The 25,010-nt window shown below is 40.3% G+C and overlaps 1 protein-coding gene across 1 annotated transcript in view; it reads right to left on the reverse strand.

The window, feature by feature from the left end:
- LOC132379726 (VPS10 domain-containing receptor SorCS1-like) overlaps positions 1-25,010 on the reverse strand; it is a 1,404,942-nt gene that overhangs the window by 704,215 nt on the left and 675,717 nt on the right. Inside the window, exon 3 of the mRNA XM_059948015.1 lies at positions 22,947-23,046. Within this exon, the coding sequence (XP_059803998.1) occupies positions 22,947-23,046 (100 nt within the window). The remainder of the gene's footprint in view (positions 1-22,946; positions 23,047-25,010) is intronic.

Here is a 25,010-nt window from a genome sequence, read left to right on the forward strand (position 1 = left end):
TCAAAGTTTTACTCTATCAAGAAATCTGTTCAGAATCTACCCTACCTAAAGCATCCCGGGCCAGTACACCTGACACATCCTTCAAGTCGTTATTTCAGGCAAAGCAACCCTAGCTTCTCACTGAACTCTCTCGGCATATACAATCTTCAGCATATTTTTCTGTACCGTTTCTAGGACTTTTACATTCTCCTTGATTTGGAGGCAATTGCATCATGTTTTGCAAAGCTTTCCTACCTATTGGCTCTTTGCTTCCATTTATGAATTCTAGGATCCAATTTACATTTTAATTCATTTTGCATATTTAAGTATCTATAAACATGTGTGCCGAGAGCTGAGATTTCTGCATATGCTTTAGAACTGTACCATTTGCATTGTTGCTCCTTATTCTTTCTGCTAAGGAGCATCATCTCACAGTTCTCTGCATTAAATTTCAATGTCCATTCAGGTAGAACTCTTCTGTCTTTTTCCACTATTTCCTTTACTGTTTATCACACAGATTTGGTGCAATTGGAGATTTGGAAAAGTGATTTTGTGCACGCATACCTAAGTTACAAATACAAATAAAGCAGTGATCTTGGTTCTGACCGCTGTGGTCACCATCCTTCACTGTGAATAATGACCCCCTACAGTTAGTAGTTACAGTTATTCAGTTCACCTAAATAAGAATCAAAATCAGGCTTATTATCACTAACATATATCATGAATTTGTGATTTTACAGCTACAGTGCAATACATAAAAATGACTATATAAAAAAATAAGAATGTAGATTTTTCAAAAGACCAAAAAAATACTGAGGTTGTCATACCTCAGTCTGAACACATGGGGGCACCAGTGTCCTCCAATGCTCCTCCTCCCCAATTATTACTTGATTATTTTCACCTGTATCTTGTTTCAGTTATCAGTGTAACTGTACCTTCTTTTGCTTCTCTATTTAATTTCCCTCTGTCTTTGCACAGTCTTGAGTTCACCTGTACCATGCGTAGTGATTTTGCATTTTCCCCCTCCCCCCACTACTTTCAAATCTCTTACTATCTTTCCTTTCGGTTAGTCCTGACGAAGGGTCTCGGCCCAAAACGTCAACAGTGTTTCTCCCTATAGATGCTGCCTGGCCTGCTGTGTTCCACCAGCACTTTGTGTGTGTTGTTTGAATTTCCAGCATCTGAAGATTTCCTCGTGTTTGACCTACTAACACATATTTTTTTGGAATGTGGGAGGAACCCGATCACTTGGAGGAAACACATGAGGGGAGTGTACAAACTCCTTACAGACTGTGGTGGAATTGAACCCTAATGCTGGCACTGTAATAGTGTTACATCAAACACTAAGATACAGAGCCTCTTAATTTGCCACCTACAATAGGTTAGCAGCACAAAGAATACAAAGGGTATGTTTGTTTGACCCGTGATAAATAAATCTGAATCTGAAAATGGGGAATAGAGGTTGGGTCAAGAAGTACCTCCATGCTGGGAAATTAAAACAAAATCACAATTGAGCATCACTTAAAAGAGTGAAGAGGCTACATAGGCTGACAAGAGTTGAGCACAGATCAACAAGCATGACAAATGAGAGTTGACAGTACACTGAGCAGTTATTGAAATTCAGGACTTTGATGGATGCAGATCTGCCTGTCACTCATTCTGTGTTATGTGCTGGGGGTTTGAGATAGCTATGAACGCCTATGATGGCCATCCAGTATAACAGCCACCCGAAACAAGGCATGCTGTCATGGTGCATGAGAAGTAGCTGGTCCTCAGCTTAATAGAACAAAAACATCTTTGCCTGTCAATGTCAGGGCTGAGGAATTAGCAGTGGTGTCAAGTACTCCCAAGCAGGTATTTATTCATACAAATGCATAGTATTTTGATCTCTTCTGATCCAAAAAATGTGTTCAGTCTCATCTTTGATTCTACATCTCCAGCTTGCAGCTTCTATTTTCTCACCACCTGTCTCGTAAATGGAGATGCTTCTAATTTACTGAAAAGCACCACTTTGTCCTTTAGGCTTTTGACTTAACTTGTCCTTGATGTCATTTGACTGCATTTAAGCACACATCACAGAAGTGAAAGTATTACATTCCATAAGACCATAAGATATAGGAGGAGAATTAGGCCATTCCGTTCATTGAGTTGTTATGAATGTACCACAGCTCTGAGGGGCCGAAGGGTGCGGGGTAGCCCCCCTCCTTTGTGAAAATTGCAAGATCACTATTGATTTGGGTCAGGAGACCCAGGAAATGAGAGAGAGACGTGCGGAATGTCTTGTTCCGCCTCACCCCCCCCCCCCCCCCCCCACCGGCGATATAAAGCAACGGGAAACGGCCATTGTCTCTTGGAGACGAACTTGTGTATTACAATACTGTGTTATGTGGAAGCCCTCAGGCAAAGTGGGCTGGTTGAGGGAGGGATTGCATCATCCCCCAACCTGATTGACATCTGAGACCCTGTGAATCAGGATAAAAGAGGGTCTGTGGGAACAGCCCCTCGTACGCACCAGAAGAAATGCTTGTGATCCCATAATAGTGGAAGCCGGTGGGGAGGCCACGTGCATTCGGTTCCATTTGCCACAGAACCGGTGCCCTTCACCATGGAATAACGGCTTTTAGCTAACAACGGGGAAACCAACTCCCAACAACTCGAAGGATTGACATCATAAAAGGACTGGGCAAGTTTTAAACCCGTCTTTCTCTCAAACCAAAACGCTGCAGCTTGAACGAACTAACAGTGACTCTTATATTTCCATCGGACAATACATTAACCCCTAGACAACGATAGAGCTATTTTTTATTGATTATTATTTTACCCGCGCGTTTAGATTTAGTATTGACGACATATATTATCTGTATGTTTGCATTGATATTATTTTGTGTATTTTAATCAATAAATACTGTTAAGATAGTACCATCAGACTTCAACGGACCTCTCTATCTTTGCTGGTAAGTGACCCCGTTACGGGGTTTGTAACAGAGTCTGTACCAACATCCAATTATGCCTGAATTTTTGCAGACCTTTTTTCCCTCCATCTTCTCATAAGATGAAGCCCATTACCTATAAATCTCTGCCTCTACAGCCCTCTGTTCTAACAGTTCCCACAGATTCACAACCCGTAGGCTGAAGAAATTCCTCCTCATCTCAGTTTTAACATGACGTTCTTTTTCACTGAGACTGTGCCCTTGGATCCTAGACTCTCCTACTAAGGGAAACACTCTCTCCACTTCCACTCTAGGCATATCCTCTAGCCTCCCCTTTCCCACAGAATGTGATCCAATCACAAGCTCGATTTCTCCTTAGTAACACACACAAAGTGCTGGAGGATCTCAGCAGGTCAGGCAGCATCTATGGAGTGGTACGAACAGTTGATGTTTCGGCTGGACACCATTCTTCAGGACTGGGTCAACTCTACTTAAAATCAACTTAGCTTTTGGATAGCTCTTGTAGTTCAATATCAAATTTTGCTGGATGATGCTCCGATAAAGATTCTTCCTACGTTAAGAATAACAAGCTGATTGCTGTTTCTACTTTCACTTTTGAAGTCACTCTTCATACTTTTAGAGATAGGACCTTAGTTTTCCAGCACTTATAGTTTTAACAATAGCAAGTGTATTCTGAACAAATATCAAAGAATATGACTAGCTCAGCATCTTGCTAGGAATTTGAAGTCCCATGATTGAAAAGAAACTGGGCTAACATAAAACAGTTATCCTTGGCAATTCTCATTTGCTAAATTGCTGATAGTTCCCACACATGACATCATCATGTAATGAGTTTGAACATTTCAAGTTTAATGGCCATTCAACCATATGCGGGGATGTCACGCGATGACATAGGATCGAGACGTGGAAATCCAGCTCTCCCGTAAAAACCAGTAAAATAATGTTTAAGTGAAGAAAAGTTAGTAAATATTTCTTTAAAATTACTTATAAACTACTCAGGATTGTATTAAGATATGTCACCTAAACAGAAGCAGTAGAAAACTACTACTTTGAAGACAACACAAGTTGGAAAAGGATCAAGGCCGGCTGTCATCAAAGAGCCTCGGGCTTAATTGCATTTTACCTCCGGCGATACAGAACAGGAAATTGCGGCAACATCAACCGTCTCCAAAAAAAAAGAGCAACAGGAATTGCGCATGCGTGAAGGAAGGGGCATGCACAAACACGAGCAACCCAAACTACAAATCCCAGCTACGATCGGAACTGAAAGTGAAAGTGAATATGAGGTGGAATCAGATTCTCTGGATAAATCAGATGAAGATGAAGAGACAAATAAAGAAGAGCAACAGGAAGAGGTTGGAGGTGATATTGGAGACATAAAAAAAATCTTTGGTGCAAATAAAGCATGAATTAAAAGCATTAAAAGTAATAAAAAAGATATTAAAAATATGAAGATTATGTTTGATAAAATGATGAAAAGACAGAACAAAATTGACAAGAAAATTTAAAACTTGGAAGAAACAACAGGAGACACCATTGATAGAGTGAATAAAATCGAAGATAATATTTCTGCCTGGACATCAGAAAGAAAACGGTTGTTGGAAAAAGTGGATGTATTTGAAAATTTTAGCAGACAAAATAATATTAAGATTGTTAGACTTAATGAAGGTATAGAGGGAGAGGATCCAATAAATTTTTTTCAAAAATGGATTCCGGAAATTTTGGAAATGGACGAAGGAACCCAGTTAGTTGAAATTGAAAGGGCTCACAGAGCCTTAAGATCAAGACCTCAAGTTGATCAAAACCCACAATCAATCTTGATAAAATGCTTAAGATATCAAGATAAAGAAAAGATCCTGAAGGCAGCTGCCCATGTGCCAGAAAGAGAAACGGGCCATTGATGATAGAAGGGAAAACAGTTTTTTTCTATCCTGATATAAGTTATGACCTTTTGAAGAGAAAGAAGGAATTTAATCCAGTGAAAAAAGTTTTATGGGAAAAGGGTTATAAATTTATATTGCACTACCCGGCAACCCTGATAATTTTTTTGGATGACAGAAAAAGAAGATTTTTTACTGATTATCGGGATGCGGAAGAATTTGCACAAGAACTCCCAAATATTCGCTAATCACAGCCAAAGATTTAAAAGTGAAACGGATTAAAGCTGAAGACAGGGACAGTGAATGGAGTTGATGGATGTTTAAGGACAGAAGAATATATAAATATATTCTTAGTTATATGATACGGGGAGAAAGGTAAAAATTTGAGAAATATTAATCAAGAGTAGTGATATTATTTTTTCTTCTCTTATATATACTTTCTCTGCATGAACTTTGACCCTGACTTTGGTTGCACTGTGGGATTCGTTACTCAATTAATATCACCGTCAGGGCACTGGAGCAGGGATCCAATCACAGACCCAGTACTGTGCACACCGTGATATTAATTAAGAAGTCCTGAGGTGCAAACAAAGTTGGCGTCAAAGTTCAGGCAGAGATCAAATCATCCAGAGAAATCCAAAAACCAGAATCAGGAAAGAGGCAGAGTCAATATTCGGACAGAGAGAGTACAGATACGAATGATGGAAAGGCTCAGGAAAACTGACCGGCACAATCTGGCAACAAACAGGTGAAAACACAGGACTGAAATACACTGAGCAATAAACAGAGAGGCAGGTGATAGGTGGAGCACAATGAGACACAGGTGGCAGCAATACAGGTAATAATGAGAAACAGATGAGAGATGGAGTACTCAGTAATACAGGGGCTGGAGTAGAGCAGGAGCGGGGACAGGAGAACATGGCAATACAAAACCACAGACTGACAACTAGGGGGAAAACACACAAAAAGACAGAGTTCAACTGGAGGTACTGACACAAAAATAATATTATTAAGAGTCCCTGGGTGGCATGGCATTAAGATTTTTGGTGCATGGGATGTTGTCTTGGAGCACGTTTCACATTTGACAGAAACACTAGCAATACAGTGGTGAAAAATATACTCTGGAGTGTCAGGAGAAAATGCATTTTGGAATAACATTGGTCAAACATCACATGAAGACTGGCAGGTAAGTTAACTTGCATTTTGGATGTGGCATTCGATGAATCTCAGTTTTCATTTGGTTCTATAATGACACAGCTTTCCATAATATGTCCAGATATTGACAGGAGGCTCTTCAGCTGCACATCCATGAGTCCTCCATGCAAGTTGATTGGGCTATTCATGGTGTGTTGGCCTTCATTCGTCCGGGGATTGAGTTCACTCCACGAGGTAATGTTGAAGCTCTATAAAATCCTGGTTAGACCACACTTGTAATATTGTGTTCAATTCTGGTCGCCTCTTTATACAAAGATTTAGAAAGGTGTGCAGAAGAGATTCATTGGATTAGAGAGCATGTCTTATGAGGGTAGGACGAGCAAGCTAGGGTTTTTCTCTTTGTAGCGAAGAAGGATGAGAGGAGCAACACACACAAAATGCAGCAGCATCTCAGCAAGCCAGGCAGCATCTACGGAAATGAGTACAGGCGACATTTCTGGCTGAGACCCTTCAGCAGGTCAACTGTATTCTTTCTTAGATGCTGCCTGGCCTGCTGAGTTCTTCCAGAATTTTGTGTGTGTTACTTGGGTTTCCAGCATCTGCAGATCTTCTCTTGTTTGCAAAAAGATGACCAGTGCCTTGATAGAGGTGTACAAGAGGCATTTATCGTATGGATAGCCAAGGCCATTTTTCCAGAGGGGAAATGGCTAAAATGAGAGGATATAATTTTAAGGATGGAAGGGAAGTTTAGTAGGGATGTCAGAGGTAAACTTTTTACACAGATGTGAGTGTGTGGAATACTCTGTTGGGGTGGAGATAGACGTAAATGCATTGGGGACATTTAAGGAACTCTTAGAAAGATTGAGGGCTATGTGGGAGGGAAGGGTTTGATTTCTCTAGAGTACATTAAAAGTCAACACAACATCATGTGCCGAAGAGCCTTCATTGTGATGTAGTGTTCTATGTTTTAAGCTAACTATGTATTGCTTATCCCTCACTGACTTTCAGTAGGGAGTAGGGAGCTGTTTCCTTCAACCACTGCGGTCCTTGTGGTGAAGACTTTTGAAAATAGACTCAGGACTTCCAAGATTTTGACCTAGAGACAATGACAGGCCCTAATCCTTGCCTTTCCAGGTAGGTTGGGAAGTTCCCGATAAAGAAAATCTGATGTATTTTCTTTTCTACATGGTACTCAGATTCAGAATCAGAATCAGGTTTATTATCACTGACGTAGGTTGTGAAATTTGTTGATTTGTGACAGCAAATTGTGGCCATTACACAACACGCTTCATGACGAGTGGAAAATCATTGCAGATATTACCCACCCATCAAAAAGCATTTTCGGAAACCTCCCTTCCAGAACAGCTTTCCACAGGGCTATTAAAACAAAAACAAAAATGTCATGCCACCTTAATTTCTTCCTACAGGCAATGAATCTGATCGACCGCTTTAGTTAACCCCTCTTTGTCTTTTACCCTAGTCACTGCACTGCACAGTAAACACTTTTTGTATTGCTGTTTACATTGTAAATACATTCCAGTTCTTATGAACATTTTATTCCACATCTATACTTTAACTTTATTCTTATACATTCGGTATAATTATTAAATACCGATACTTTTTGATGCAAGTAGCACTGGCAATCTCCTAATACTCATAATTGTATATGGAAAAAAAGTTGACCCTAATTGATCCAAAAAAGATTAAAATAGTGAGGTAGTGTTTATGGGTTGGTTCATGGGCCATTCAGAAATCTGATGGTGGAAGGGAAGAAGCAGTTCCTAAAAGGTTGAGTGTGTGCCTTCAAGCTTTTCCTTGTACCTTGTCCGATGGTAGTTGTGCTGGAGTGAATGATTGTCAAAAGAGTGCTGATCGTGGGGCTACTGTTCAGTAAATTATGTTGCGTTTCCTGAGTGCTATTGGAATTGCACTCATGGAGGAAGGGAACCATATGCCTTCACACTACTGAGCTGTGTCATGAGATGAGTCGTCCTCCACCAAATACCTACACTCGAAAAACCAATGATCAGAAACATTATGTTATCTGGCTGGATTTGTGCTCCAACCAGTCAACAAGGAAACAAAAATAACCAACTTCAACCAAAGTGATTTATTTCCCGCAATAATATCCCGAGGCATTTTCATTTTTACTCTCCTGTTATCATCACATACAGACTGCAATAACGGCAGATAGAAAGAATACTTCTCTACTTGGATCTTCGAGTACTATGGAAACAAACTAGATATTGGAATAAAACACACAGAAAAACTGTCGTCATGTTGTATTAGTTCTACCTTTGACATCACTAATAAAATATCAGTCCATTCCTCTTTGCTCTCACTGATATGCTAATAGAAGTTGCTTGGTGAATCATCAATCATTAAAAGATGAGATAGGTGCAAACTAAGGATTGAACTTTGCATAAATAATTCCAAGCTATTAATATCTTTCAACTGCATTGAGTGGATTCCAGAACATTGCCCAATAAGTTCAGACCGAGTCAGATGCCAACTTTTGAAAGGAGAGTTTGTGCATTGAGCGAGGGTTAACACAGCGTTTGGTTAAATTACTTCAGCAACCACGAACTGTGTATTACCAGCCAGGGTTGTGCCAGGGGCATGGTCTTCCGGCTAGTAATTACTAACCACATAAAGGATATGTGCATATGCACAGTGATTACATTTAATAACTGTTCACACCACCCCACCAATTTAACAGGGTTGTGTTGAGAAGCAGATATTATCCACAATTAATAAGTGATAAGAAGGATCCAGATGGACATAAATTTCTATAATTTACAACATAAATAAATAGTACTATAATAAAAAGAAGGAAAGTGAGTTAGTGTTCATGGGTTCATGAACTGGTCAGGAATCTGATGACAGAGGGAAAGAAGGTGTTTCTATATCATTAAGTATGGGTCTTCAGGCTCCTGTATCTCCTCCCTTATGGAGGTAATGAGAAGAGGGCGTATCTCAGAAGGTGAGGGTCCTTAATAAAGGATTCTTGTCAAGCTCATTACCTCTCCTCATATTCAATGGACATTGGACTAATACGCAAAAGCTCATATCTGTGGCCCAATTAATTGGAGTATTGTAATGATGACAAACTGCTTCCAATCAGCAAATCCTACAAATATGCAATGATACACTTTAATGAAATCTCTACTTTTAGGGAAAATCTGTAATGGTGAACATTGTTGTCCAGTTCACCAAGATTCACCTGGGCCTTCTGCCAATTCCTCCTTTGTTTATACAGCAGATAATTTGCCATCAGAAAATTTCTCATTCTCCCAAGATTGGTCTGGTGCATCAGCAGGAATAGTGTTCAAGTCCTGTTGTGACAATGATGTGACTCTGGTCGTAGAGAACTTGACAATTACAATAAAAGAATTGCCTCATCAAGCTCCATCAAGTTCCAACGCACCCCACCATCCAGAGCATCTCATCCAGTTCTATCAAGGTCCAACCCACCCCACCATCAAGGGTGTCTTCAAAAGGCAGTGCCCCAAGAAAGATGCATCCATCATTAATGACCTTCACCATCAGGAACAGACACTCTTCTCATCAATACCAATAGGAAGGAGATACAGGGGCCTGAGAACTCACATTCAGTGGTTTAAGAAGTTTCTTTCCCTCCATCATCAAATTTTTGATCAACTCAGGAATGCACGAACACGGCCTTGCTACTTTTCATTTGCACTATACATCTATCCAGTTATTTGTTTATTTATTATTGTAAATTACTATAATTTTTTTTTACATTTTGCAGTATAGTATTACCACAAAACAACACATTTCATAATATATGTACATCACTGATGAAAAATCTGATTCTTATTCTGATTCTGAAATTATCTATCAAATGTCAAATTTGAGAGCAGAAAATCAGTATGGCCATTATTTCATCTGCAGCAATGTTCTTGCATGAGGGAACTGAATCCAAAATCTATCTACTAATTGCAATCAGTTATTTACTGCATGGTTCTTGCAAATTGAAAGGTTGGTTTCCGATCCTCTGTGAGGATCATTGCTGATCCTCACAGCAATGCCTGAGCATGTACAGTGTATCTTATTGGCTGTCCCTTGCCTGTCAATGGTTGGTGGACACAATGTTTTCTCCAATCTGCCACTGGAAGTGAAGGACCACAGCAGCCCCATGAGTGTGATCTAGGATCTAAAGGTTGAAGTGCAGTCTTCACACTACTGGCCAGTCTTTACAACTATAAATAGATTTTGTATGTAATCTCACAACCAAAGAAACTGTGACTCAAGGGTACATGATGCACCAAATATAGTGCAAGATACAGAACATTGAATGATCTCTGGTCTTCCTATTCTATTTTGCTGGAACATGATGCCTGTGTAGTCTGTAATATAACTGCATGAACATTGAATTCAGGTAACCTATTTCCTCCTTTGTCCCTTTCTCTCTCCTTCTGATCTACCCAGATCCACTCATCCATAAATCATTATTTCCTAACTCCTAATGCCCATTCCAGTCCCCTATGATCTGGTTTCTTTCCCCTTTTTCTAATGATCCCATCTAACCATCATCCCAACACTTTCCCCATTGTGTTTCCTATCCCCAATCTACCTAACTCTCTCATTTGACTCCACTTTTCACCTTCCTTCCTGATCCTATCAGATTCCACAATCTGCAGCCCCTTGTTGCCTCCACCAGTCACCTCCCCACCACTGGCACTACCTCTACCCTTCTCTCCCCCACCTGACTCTACCTGCTAATGAACTCTTCACTTAGATCCACCTATTGCTTGCCAGATCTTGCCCCAACCTTCCTCCTCATTTGTTTATACTGGCTAGCTCTCTGACTATGGGTCTCGGCCCAAAACATCGACTGCCCACTTCCCTTCCACAGATGCTGGCTGACCTGCTGTGTTCGTCCAACAGCTTTTTTCCTGTTCCAATATTGCATCGTTTAATGTATCCTTTAAAGTGTGAAAGATCTAGGACAACATTTCAAAGCAATGCTACACTATAACCCCAAAAGTTTGGGTGCAGTTCCAGTTCAGTCCTTCAAGTAATCTGCCAGAATCAAGTGTAAAATGGCTATGGGGGTTTAACAGACTTGCTGGAGAGACAAGAGTGCACAGAACAATTGCATGGACATCTGATGGGCATTATATTAATGGTATCAAGCCGCAAGGCCATGAGATGCAGTGAGCAGCAAGAGCTGGGATAATTGACAGAGCTGAGATGTTGCACAGGAATGCATGATGTTACTGCTTTCTGGTTAACCAATTGAGGATCAGGGACATAGAATCACAGACTTGTTTCAGAGTTTTAGATCCTCCCTGAGGAAGTGACCCCCAAGTGAGAGAACTGAATCGAAAAACTCACTCTCTCCTAATCACATCTCTTCATTTAAACCTGAGCCAAAAACGTAGAGGCTCAACTGAACTTACAACATTATTCTCACTGAAGACACAATTTGTCAGCACACACAAATACCAAGGGGATGGAGTACAAGGGTAGGGAAGTATTCTGACTACCATACACTTTTTTCCTATTTAAGGAGAAACATACGTGCATCAATGTCACGGAAGTCCAAAATAAAACCAAAAAGTGCTAGAAGCGTCTATGGTGAAAGGAACAGAACCAATGTTTACCTTCATCAAAACTTGGAAAAAGGGAAAATGGGTAAGTTTCAAGTTGCAGAGGAGGTGGGGAGGCGGACAAATAAGACAAAGTCAATGGTATGAGCAGGATTGTGTTGGGGAAAACTACACTGGTTCACTGGTCATAACGAGATGACAATAGTAGTGAGAGAGAAATGTGGTATTGTTTCTGATCATTTCACAGTACTCCAGCTAGAGAGAGACTGATGACATATGGAGGGCAGGACTACCATACTGCTGAAATGGGGGGTGTTATGGATTCAGCAACAATAAATATATAAGTGAGGCAGGGTTTTTTTATAACAAATAAAACATTTGTTAAACACTGAAAACAAACCCCAGAAGTAAACAAACGACTAACACAACTGGAAATCAGCTGCTGTGCGGCAGCTTAAACAGTTCTTAAAGGGATAAAGCAAAAACAGTTCATAAAGCGATGTTGCAAAAACAGTTCTTCAAAGTAGTACTGCGAAAGTTCAAAATGCTTACAGTCCATTAAAGGAGAGACTTTTTTAGACGATTTAAATTCTCTTTCACGTCGTGTTGCTGCAGTTCCCAGTCGAACTATACTTTTCCCAGAGAATTTACGAAGATGAAAATGAAACGGCTTAAAGGCACGGACCTTTCCTTGACGAAACTGTGCACCCAACCCTTTCTGCTCTTATCGCAGGGGCTAATACGGGCACAGCCAACGAATTCCTTCCGAATGAGGATCAAACAAGGTTGAATCTGTTTCACCCTCGAAATCGACTTTCCTCGATCTTTTAGCTCCCAAACTCCGATTGCCACTCTCCACTGACTTTTAACTGGCAATATTGTAACGAAACTGCCGGCAATGACCTTTTAAACTTTAGGCAGAAAATAAAACTCCACCTTTCAACAAAACTGTATCACGCAGTAGCATGGAGTCAAAATGGCAAATCCAATTTTGTACTTTAAGTTTCCTATGCTTGTTTTTATTTTTTATCTAATCACCTATGTACGCATAATTGTTCAGTGAATTTTTCAGCAATTGTAGCAGTTACTTCTGTATTTTTCTAGAATCCTCTTAGCTTTACTACTTAAATCTAGCCATTTTATAGGTTCATTGTTATTACTGGAATATTGTTAGCTTTTTAGTTGGAGATGGTTTTTTATAGCAGGCAACCACTGCCTCTTTGTTTTTTGTTGTTGTTACACTTCATAAAACAGGACATAACCACCAAGTCTCATGACTCATTTTTGACTTTTGAACCTCTAGATGGCAAAATTTGTAGAATACAACAGTACCAAAAGGGAGTTCTAAAAAGTCAACTACCTCAATGGGTCTGGAACTACATTTATTTGTTCATTAGGTGGATCCCTTTGTAATTTCACCTGTCACAGATGTCATAGGCTCCATTGAATTTCTGCAGTCACACTTAACTGTTAGAAAATGCTTTGCATTACTCCTTCTCTCCACTTGAACAGAATGGTTACACAGGACCTGACAGGAATCTGCTTTGTTTAGCTTAGGAATTTATGACTTTGACTTGGATTTAAGAATTAAATTATATGCTTCCAACCTTTAAATATACATTAAAGTTGCCTACAATCCCAGGAAAAAGTCATGTGAAATTTCACGCATCTCCTCAATGGTGAGTTCCAACTTCCCATCTCATGATGCAAATAATAAAGCAGATGACAAAATAACTTCAAATGAGGTATGCTCTACTAAGTGATTACTAGCATCTGTAGCAAAATTGAGGGGCATTTCTAATAATAGAACTAATGGACTGTGAGACAGAAGACAGCTACAAAGAAAGAACTTGGTCTTATTCAGTTTCTTTCATGATCTCAGGGGATGTCCTAAAGAACAATACAGCCAGTGAAGTATATTCAGAATGTTGAAATATGAGGATAATCGTGAGCCAATTTATGCACAAGAATATCCAACAAATAGTGATGAAATAATGCTCGAGTTATTATTTTTAGTAATGAGGATGGGGGTATTTTTTTGTTAAAGATAGAGTTCAGTTTATTGTCATTCAACCATTCAGCCCATCAAGTCTGCTCCCCCACTCCATTATGGCTGATTTATTATCCGTCTCAGAGTCACTCTCCTGCCTTCAGCCCATAACCTTTGACACCCTTACTAATCAAGAACTGTCAACCTCCGCTTGAAATATACCCAATGATTTGGCCTACACAGATGCCTATGGCAATGAATTCCACAGATACACTACCCTCTAGCTAAAGGAACTCCTTTTCATCTCTTTTCTGAATGAATGTCCCTTTGTACCCTCTGGTTTTAGGCTAACCTACCATGATAATCATCCTCTCCATATCCACTCCATTTAGGCCTTTCAATATTTTAAAAAGCTTCCACTGAGGCCTCCCCCCCCCCCCCACCATATAGATCTAAAATCCAGTGAGTACAGGCCCAGAATCTCCTCGTACATTAATCCTTTCATTCCCGGAATCATTCTCGTGAAACTCCTATGGACCCTCTCCAATACCAGCACACCATTTCTTAGATAAGGGTCCCAAAGCTGCTCACGATACTTCAAGTGTGGTCTGACTGGTGTTTTAGAAAGTCTCAGCATTACATCTTTGGTTTTATATTCTAATCCTCTCAAAGTGAATTCTGACATTGCCCTACCTTCTTCACCAGCGACTCAATCTGCAAATTAACCTTTAGGGAATCCTGCAAGAGGACCTCTGATTTTTTAATTTTCTGACCATTAAGAAAATAGTCTGTGCCTTTATTCTTTCTATGAAAGAGCATGGCCATAGACTTCGCTACAGTACATTCCATCTGCCACGTCTTCATACGTGATGAGATCTGGACAGTGGCCAGTTAGTCCAGTAGTCTTATGGCCTGGGGGAAGAAGCTGTTCCCCATCCTAATAGTTCCTGTCTTAATGCTATGGTATGTTCTGCCTGATGGTAAGGGGTCAAAGAGATTGTTTCATGAATGGGAGGGAATTAGACAATAGACAATAGGTGCAGGAGTAGGCCATTCGGCCCTTCCAACCAGCACCTCCATTCACTGTGATCATGGCTGGTCATACACAATCAGTACCCCGTTCCTGCCCTCTCCCCATATCCCTTGACCCCGCTATCTAAAAGATCTATAAGATTGTCAGTTCTAAGGGCCCTGATATCTCTGATGGATGGAAGAGAGAACTCAAAGTTCCTCTCAGTCCTCGCAATCCTTTGATGATGGTTCACTCAATCAGACATCACTGCCATTTATCATGCAACTATAATTGGCCTGAGATGAGTGAATTTTAAGAAGTCAGCTACCTCAATGGGAGTGCAGTCTCAGGCAGGTAGATCGGGTAAGGATGGTGGATTTACTTTCCTGAAGAACATTTAGCGACTTAGTTATGCTATCATGACTATCCAATAGTTACACAATCAACATGATCGCTAAATGAACAGATTCCTTGCTGTGTGGTGAGATTCAAATTCAATTCTTTAAATGAATTCTCTGCCACTGATAGGTAATCTACTAAATTAGCCTCCACATTACTCCACACATAAATACAGTGCCATGGGTCTTTTGCTGCCACTTGAGAGTGCTTACAAAACCATAGTTAACACCTCATTTAATCCACAAGTCCTCCAAATGTGCAAGACTTAAGTGCCAGCCAAAATAATTCTTGCACTCAAATTTCTATTGAGGATGGCAATAGAGCAAGTTCAGAACATTTAACTGAATACAATGAGCAATGAATCCCACTTAATGGAAACTACATGGATGAGAAAGTAATGGAGCAACATTTGCGGGGTTGCAATAGGTGCCTAAGGCGGAAGTATAAAAAGGTAAACAATGGATCACCAAATGGTGATACGATTGAACAACTGGATTGAATTTGTAACTCATGGGCTACCCTTCTCCCACCATCCACATCACATATCCCAACGGGCACACTAACATTCTCCAGTCACAAAGCACCCACCACAGCAGTACAGTGACCTCTTCATCAGCCCCAGTGGTCAACAAGCATTGCCTGGGCTGCAAGCAACAAGAGTTAAGACCCTGCCCTCAGACCACTCCAATGGCCTGCAATGATCCTGTGTCCTCTGATATCTTACAGCTGTTCAAAAAGAATTAGGTAAAGATAATTAAATATGAAAACTATTTAGAGCAGGGACAAGCACAAGCCCTTTGGCCCATGTTATGCTGACTGCTGACCTTTTAACCCACTCTAAGATCAAGCTACCCCTTCCCTCCCAGATAGCCCACCCTTTTCCCTTTCATCCATGTGCCTATCTAAGAGGCTCTTAAGTGTGCCTAATGTACCTGCCCCTACCCCCAGCCCTGGCAGCACATTACATGCACCCACCACTATCTGTGAAAAAAAACCTCTGATATACGTTCCTCAGATCACCTTAAAATTATGCCCTCTCACTTTAGCCATTTCCTCCTTGGGAGAAGGTTGCTGACCATCCACTTTAACTATGTCCCTTAATATATTATACATATAAAAATTATAAATATGGAATGCATTTAAATGCTTTAAGCTGACCTTAATTAATTAAAAACTTAAATATATATATTAAACAAAAAATTACCTAAATTTATGGCTGACATAAAGACACAGTAGATCTGGCCTCTTGGCACAGCTACAAAGCCCTGATCTCTCATTAATGAGTTCAGGGACTGAGTTACTCATTCTCTGAGTTCTCATGTGTCACTGCCCTCCACACTGCAGAGAGACTGCAGTTCTCCATGGTTCCATCAGCCAGTTATCAGTATAATCCAGCATTAAGAATCACAGAGAGAGGCTCTTCAGCCCATCATGCCCAAGTAGATCTTGGAGCAGGTTGTTCAGTGTTGTCCCATTGCCTACCTACCATAAGACTTCGCAAAAAATCCAATTCACCTTCATGCCCAGTTACATTTGAGAAGTTCCATTGAATATTTTCTTCCCCCTACCATCAGACTGATGAATGACCTGTGAACACAACTTAAATTATTCATTTTCTTTGCAATATTTAATTATTTTGTAATCTATGATAATTTTATGTCTTTACTTGTATTCTAGTAGCAGAACAACACATTTCATGTTGTATCAGTAATAATAATAAATTTAATTCTGATTTTGAATTTAGTTCCAGTACAATGAGTTTCAAATTCTTCCTGTATGAAGAAGACCTTTGTACTTATGCTTTGTGTACTGACCCCGAAGAAACTGTTTCCCCATATTTCTCTAACAAGCTCCCTAAAGTTTGTGTGAGAGCATCTCAAGTTGGCTTCCCTACATTAAAATGTTACTCTAGTTTTACAGCACAACTTATAGCATCATTATTGAAGGAAAATGTTCCAGAAAAATTGTCAAACTAATATATGTACAGTATCCTTACAACACAGCAGAGGACCATTCTGAGCTATTGATTTCACATTAGCTCATGAAGCAATCCCATTCCCCTGTAATTTTCCCTGTAGTCTACTGTGTCCGCACATCAATTAATTCCTCCCAGGATTCTACCCTTCATTGACCCACTAAGGGCTCTCTGCAGGGGCCAACTAACATGTCAACCTGTAAATCATTTGGAAACCAGAGAATCCAGGCCGTCACAGGGAGAAGGTGCAAACTCCACATAGACAGCACCAGAGGTCAGGATTGATCCAGAGTTACTGGAGCTGGAAGTCAGCACTTCTATCAGCTGTGCCATTGCGTCTGACACTGAGCAACATAGGAAGAATTACGATGCTATCTTAGTCAAAGAATAAAACCCAGTAACCAAGGAGCATGAAAACTGAGGTGATCATGAAGAGAACCAGTGGTCTGATAAAGAAGGGAACTTCCCTGCATCTCTTTGACCTCTGGAAATGGTCTGGAATGAGTTATCTCCAGAAGTGGTAGATACAGATTCAATAGTGATTGCCAAGATGGGGTTGAATGAACACTTGAAGGAGATAAGAGGGAATGAGTTGTGAAATGGATGGGTCTACAGAAAATCAACACAAGCTCAGTCGATTGAAACCCCTGCGGAATATTACTCTGTGATTTTGTGATAGTTTAAAGAATAAATTCTATTCCAGACCATTTCAGTATCTATGCATATTTTGCTCTAATATTCATTACTGCAACACACATTATGCAGCTGAGTTGCAATAAGTTCAGAGCGTGGCTTCAAAAAAAGCCATTAATGGAATGCTTGCTATGAATCACGTACGTGCTTAAAATATTAGAAAGGCATTACAACCCACTGTAGTACCGAAGCAAAGAGAAGGATTATGGCAGTGATGATTTTATGGTTGCTTTCAGATATCAAGGAGACAAGTCACTCTTCTGAGAGCACGTAAGTTCCTCCCTGAAGTATTCATTCCTTAATCGCATTGGATTGGAAGATTGGAATAAAGTGTTAGTTTCCACACAAAACCAGATCCACAGCAATTCAACGCCTTTACCTATCACCACACAGATCCCCTTGTTTATCTTGTAAAGTTGAAGATTGTTGTCTGGGTAAGAAAGCAATAGTAATGTTTCATTTGGCTGTGAGGATTCTTGTACCAGTTACAATAATAACTAGCTGGATAAAAGGGAAAGAAAGACATACAGAGAGCAGGAACAACATCTACTGAGTGACACAACCATTGAACAGGGCTAGGCAGGGATGATGGAAAAGGCCATTCTGCATAATCCCTATGGCCCTGTGACTTTAATACAAATGCCACTCATTCCAGGTAATTTCTTTGTGTATACTTTGCTCTGTTGTTTATCATCTTGTTAAGCATTGTGCAATTTCAGGGTGGTGTTTTACAAAGGCTATATTTAATTAGTGATACAGGTGGAGTAGACCATTCCAGTCCTTCGAGTCATGCCACCATAGCAACCACACAACCCCGATTCTAACCTTACCTAATCATGGGATAATTTACAATAAGCAATTAACCTACCCAGTATGTCTTTGGACTGTGGGAGGAAATCAGAGAACCCAAAAGAAAAACACACATATTCCACAGGGAGAATGTAGAGAGACTCCTTACAGGACAGTGCCAGAATTGATCTCCGAACTCCATAATGCCTTGAGCTATAGTAGCATTACTCTAACCACTATGCTACTACACTTACGTTGCCTTAACTGTATTCTTTATAATTGCAGTGTAATAGATTTTAGAACTTTATTCCCTGGAGTTTAAGAGAATGGGGGAAATTTGATAGAGGTATACAAAATGCAAGGAGGTTTTTTCCACTGAGTTTGTGTGAGGCTAGAGCTAAAGGTCATAGGTTAAGGGTGAAAGGTGAAATATTTAACCTTTTTCCCATGAAAGTTGTGCGAGTGTGGGACAAAGTAATGAATGTGGGTTCGATTTCAACATTTAAGAAAAGTCTGAATAAGGATATGGCTGGGAGGGATATGGAAGTTATGGTCCAGCGTGGGTCAATGGGACAAGGCAGAATAATAGCTTGTCATGGACTAAATGGGCTGAGGGGTCTGTTTCTGCTCTGTAGTACTCTATTAGCAGTGTGTGGGGGGGGCCTTCTGGTTAGTGAGACCCATTTCTCATCACATCCATTAATATTGTTGGTAAAACCCATGAATATTACAGATACATGGTTGAACTCGCTCTCTTGTTTGGAGGGCAGAGCAAAGTCAAAATGGCAATAAATGGCGACCCCTTTACTTGCATTTTCAGAAACATCTCTATTTCCAACTTTAATATCTCTATTTTCCCTTTTCAGGGTTCTTTTGAAGACCCTGACCTGGAGTTACACACTGACTTTGGTTCTTTGCGGGACTGGGACCTGCTTGCAGTCTCACAGCCAGCCGCGTTTTGATATCCCAAAGACGTGAGCTGGAAAGTGAACGGGCCTTCAGGTGCCAGATTTTCAGCTGACTCTCTGGACACAGAGCTCAGAAAAAGCAATGCCACAGACTTTTAACATCATCAATCAGCAAGTTGCTCGGTATGGTTCTATGTCTCCCCTCTCACTCTGAAACAGGGGCATCTCATTTTCTGGAGAGAGAGAGAGAGCCTGTGGTATATTGAATTACTGGGTGAACAAGTAGCTCTTGGGGTACTGCCAGTCTGTGTCTTTATTGATGCTTTGCTGCACGCTTGAGTGCTCTGGAGGGCGCCGACATTTTTATTGCTGGTGGGGGAGAAGGGGCGTTGCCTGGCTGTTGTTTGTGCATGGAAAGTGGGTACTTTGGGGTTCTAATGTCGAACTGTCATTCATTCTTTGGGGCACTTCTCTGTTGTCACGGATGTTTGCGAAGAAAAAGAATTGAAGGATGTATATTGTATACATTTCTCTGACATTAAATGTACCTATTGAACCTATTGTTGGGCACAGTATTGCCGAGCACTTGTGTGGCTCAAATGTCACTTGTGACATATTAGCCCATGTCTCTTGCCTATTCTTGCTGAGGAGTTGGGAATGAAACTGAACAGTGTGCAATCATCATTGACACCTCCACTTCTGAGATAAAGCAGCAGAATCTAGTTGCAATGTATGAAAGTGAATATAATTCATCAGATTTGAAGCACCATATGAGGCTGAGAAAGTACCATCCAATCTTTAGAGCCAACTCGAGCAAGCACAGTGACCAATATCTCATCCAGGAGAGAGGAACATCAGAAAGGGATTCACTTTTAAGCAGTCTGCAACTCATTCTCAATTATTATTGCTTATTTATTATTATTACTCTTTTTCTTTGTTATACATTCGCAGTTTATCTTTTGCACTTTGGCTGTTTGTACTTGTGCTTCTTTGTATCTACTGAGTATGCCTGTAAGAAAATTAACCTCAGCTTTGTACTTGATGGCGTATATGTACTTTGAAAATAAACTTATTTTGAACTTTAAACTCTGAAAACAACATTCCTTCAAAAAGATGGGATGATGTACTCAAATCACGGGTAAATCCAAAGGTCTCCGGTGCAAATGAGCTCAGCAGTCTACAAAACATGAATTAAATCGCAGACATCCAATCTGTATTTCTGGTATGAATATCAACGGATGACTAGTCTCGCAGTCCACACGTATGGAGTGCCAGGGATTTATATCGATGACTAAACTTTATAGCAGCACAAAACTGTAATTCACTCCCAAGCAGCAAACAGATGAATTACCAAAGGCAGACAGAAGTAATGTTACCAAAGTGCATACTTCGGAAGGTCAAATTTGAAGGCAGAACACAGGGTTGATGGCAGGGATCTTAGCAGTGTGAAGGAACCCTCATGTCTACGTCCATAAATCCCTCAAATTAGCCACAAACATTTATTTACTTATTTAAAGATATCGTGCAGAACAGGCCCTTCCAATCCACCCAGCAACCCACCTATTTAACCCTCGCCTAATCACAGCACAACTTTACAATGACCAATGAACCTACCAACCATTATGTCTTTGAATTCTGGGAGGAAACTCATGCAGCCTTGGGGGAAAAGTACAAATTCCTTACAGATGGCACTGGAATTGAACTCCTAGCTCTGACAGCCCGAGCTGTAAAAGTATCATGCTTATTGCCATGCTACTGTGATACCCTACAGTTGATAGGGTTGTTAAGAAGACACATGGTGCACTGGCCTTCATTAGTCAAGGGGCTGAGTTCAAGATTTGCAAGGTGGCGTTGCAGCCCAAAAGACTCTACTGCTTAGACCATATTTGGAGTATTGCACTCAGTTCCGATCACTCATTAAAAGAAGGATGAGGAAGCTTTATAGAGGGTGCAGAGGAGATGTGGCATGATGCTGTGTGGATTAGAGAGTGTTTCTTATGAAGATAGATTGAGTAACCTGGAGCTTTTGTCTTTAGAATGAAGGAGGATGAGATAAATGCAGGAGAAAGAAATTATAGGCCAGTTAATCTAACCTTAGATACGAGGCATAGATAAATGTACAGCTAGAGACTTTTCCCAGGAAGGAAATTGCTAATATAGTGGGGGCATAATTTTAAGGTGCCTGGTGGAAAGTATAGAAAAGTAAGTTTTATTTTTACACAGACAATGGTGAGTCAGTTGATGATCGTAGAGCCAGATAAATTAGGGACCATTTAGAAACTCTTAGATAGGCACATGGATGATAAAAAAACGGAAGGAAGGGTTAGATTGGTCGTAGAGTTGGTTAAAAGGTCAGCACAACATTATGGGGTGAAGGGCCTGTGATGGTTACAAGTTCAAGTCCTGCTCACAACAGTTAGGCTGATGTCAAAGTATGGAACAGAGGGAGTATTGAACTCTCTGAAGTGACACGTTATTAAAGTATTACATAATAGCTCTCTTGGTTATTACAGGCAGCTGTAAATAATCTCCTAGCAGTATGTTGAAAAGGCACAGGCAATTCTCCCCAGTGTCCTAGCAAAGATTCATCCCTCTGTCGTCATCAATATGCCTCTTAGCTGGCTGTTACTGCAATACTCGCGACAGTTTTCTCTGCAGATAATTGCAATTGCATTTACTGTGAATAGTAAATTCACCCATTGACTGGGTCTTTGGGATCACTTGACTTCTTGAAAGGTCTTATAGAAATGCTATTGTACTATAACATATTAAACTATGATCTGAGTGTTGTTTTGTATTAGTCAAGTCTAGTAGGGATCAGAAGAATAAAGCTTTAGTTGTGTAACACTGTTATTCAGTAAGATGCTGCCTCTCCCAGCTTATCACAACACTATCTAATTTTACTCTGCCTTCATCAGTTGTTTACAACAGTATGGTCTTGAGATATAATTAAGCCCAATGTCTAATGTTTTTTATACAATCATATGCTTTGATCAGCATTAGGCAAAACCATATTTGACAATTGGAATTACAGCAAACTCTTTCATATTCTTCTGCCTAATAATTCAGTCAAGGCTGTGATCCAGTTGTACAATTAAGAGAAGAGTTTTGGACTAGCATACTCATAATTCTCATTTATTCCACACCATGGTCTCAGGTCTCTTATTCATAAGGGCATACAAAACATCTTTGCAACAAACTGCATTTGATGAAGGTATATATGACTCTTTTAGATCATAGCCCACCCTGTCTTTGATATGCAGCAGTTGAAGATGTTATTAACACTGCCGTACAGTATTTCATGAAGATGTACCATGCTCCCTGTGGGCACTTACAGGCTCTGTTTCTAAGAGGTAATAACCTAGCATATGTTTTAGTGAACAGAAATAGAGAGAAATAGATCTCCGCAGACAACTTTGCTCAGGAGGTGGGCAACCAGTCAACTTCCTTTGACAATCACCGTTAATAAGGCAGCCAGTAAAGGGAATACAGAGCAGTGAATCAACCAACAAGGCAAATTAATGAAACTGACTTCAATTCTCCGCTTGTCAAGGACATTCCCTGTTTGTACTTATGCATATATTGATTTAAGGTGAGACATCTTCTCTTGCACAGCATAGTGACAGATTTGTTTTTTACCTTCCTCTTGTTGGTAGGACAGACATAGAGGTAGCTCAGTACAGTTTTGAGGCCCACTTTGTCATTCAGCTTCTCATACGTTGTTCCATAGTCGGTAGACCTGTAATTAAAATGCAATAAATAATGAAATGTTTTTTGACGATCATTGGCCCCTGTCTGAGCAAAGTCATTAATTGTTCACAATGTATAATGATGGTGAAGCACTTTGTCTGATGTGGGGTTTCTGGTAGCATAACACTTTACAGGCCAGCAACCTGGGTTCAGTTTCTGCTGCTGCTTGTAAGGAGTTTGTGTGCTCTCCCACTGCTCCAGTTTCCTCCCACATTCTAAAGGTGAGTCCTGACGCAGGGTCTCGGAGTGAAATGCTTTACTCCAGTTCAGTACACACTGCCTGACCTGCTGAGTTCCTCCGGCATTTTGTGTGTGTTATTCTGGATTTCTCGAATGCATCTTCTCTTTTGTTTACCTTCCAAAGAAGTATGGGTTAGTAGGTTAATCGGTCAATGAGGGCAACTGAGTGGTGTGGCTCCTTGGGATAGAAAGACATGTTCCCATGTTGTATCTTTAAATAAAAATAAAATAAAAAATACATTCTTACTGCTAATCTGTTGACAGAGAACAGCTATTAATAGCTATTAATGAGGCCCATTGTTTTTAAAAGCCAGTTGAATTCCTGCACATCAGCTTGAAATAGGAAATTCAGTTATCATAGATCTTGTCCAAGGATTCTAACGTTAGCCAACAGCAAAAGCAGACTGGCAGTCCTGCCGTTCGCCCAGTCACTTCTAGCACTTGTCACTGGCTACAATTCACCCTGCTTATTACACTCTTTGTCTTCACAGCAACTTAATTAAGGGACGTTTTAGAAACTTAAGTGAAAGTCATTGGTCTAAACAATGTTATGCATTTTCTAATCTATTCAAACTTTTCATCCCAGCTTTATACAGATAAAGGAGCTTTATTATTTTGTAGTGTTTCCTCATGCAGGAACAGGGGATAGAAAGGCAATTATGTGATTGGTACACAATGACATTGGCAGAATCGTTTGTACTGTAGATGTAATGTTGATTTTTCTTCCCTCTCTCTCTCTGAAGTCACCTTTTGGTTGCAGTGAATTATGTTTGAACCCAGATCAGTGACAACCGTGCAGGAGTGATGAATACTCCAGGGCTGGTGTCCACATCAATATACTTCAAAGGTGAATCAAAAGAAAAGCCTTGGCAGAGGAATGGCAGAGGAACTCAGCGAGCCAGGCAGCATCTATGGGAAAGAGTAATCAGTCAAAGTTTCGGGCTGAGACACTTCATCAGGACTGGAAAGGAAGGGGGAAGGTGGGGGAAGAAGGGAAAGAAGAAGTACAAAGTGGCAAATGATAGGTGAAACTGGCAGAGGGGGAGAGGAGGGAAGTAAAGAGCTGGGAAGTTGATTCTTGAAAGGGATAAAGGGCTAGAAAAGGGGGAATCCGATAGGAGAGGTCAGAAATTCACTAAATTCACTAGAGGACTGAGCATGAAACCAAAAAAAGCCTAGAGTAACGTTCCTTTCCATCGTCTCATGAATGCTCCTTAATTTATGCTCCACATTTTTTATTATCAATTTCCAAACTCAGTATTCTTCCAGCTCCTCTTCGTTCGCAAAAGTTTTGTCAATTAATCCTTCAGGTGGCAAGATCTTCAGCTCTGGAATTTCCTTCCTAAACTTCATTGTTTGAATCACTATCATAATCAAGGCATTTTTAAATTTCCTGAAATCACCCACTGCTTGCACTTAAATGCCAAACAAGTGGAGCTGGTTGACCTCTGGTGAATCTGCAGTATATTGATTTATGAACTTAAATGATCCATCTCCAGTTCAATTTGCAAGTTTTCAAGTAAAACTGCAGGAAATTACTTTGGCTTCCAGCAAGGAAATTTATCGGCATTTCATTACCTTGGCAAATTAGTCAACGGTTTATTATTATTGGCTGATTTAATGAATGTGTCTGAAACTTGGCCTGTGATCACAACATTTCAAACCAGGCATAAAATATTTCCTCCAATTGTTTGTGGAGCTAATGGGTCTTTC

The sequence above is a fragment of the Hypanus sabinus genome, chromosome 22 (assembly GCF_030144855.1).
Source record: "Hypanus sabinus isolate sHypSab1 chromosome 22, sHypSab1.hap1, whole genome shotgun sequence".
NCBI classification, from domain to species: domain Eukaryota; kingdom Metazoa; phylum Chordata; class Chondrichthyes; order Myliobatiformes; family Dasyatidae; genus Hypanus; species Hypanus sabinus.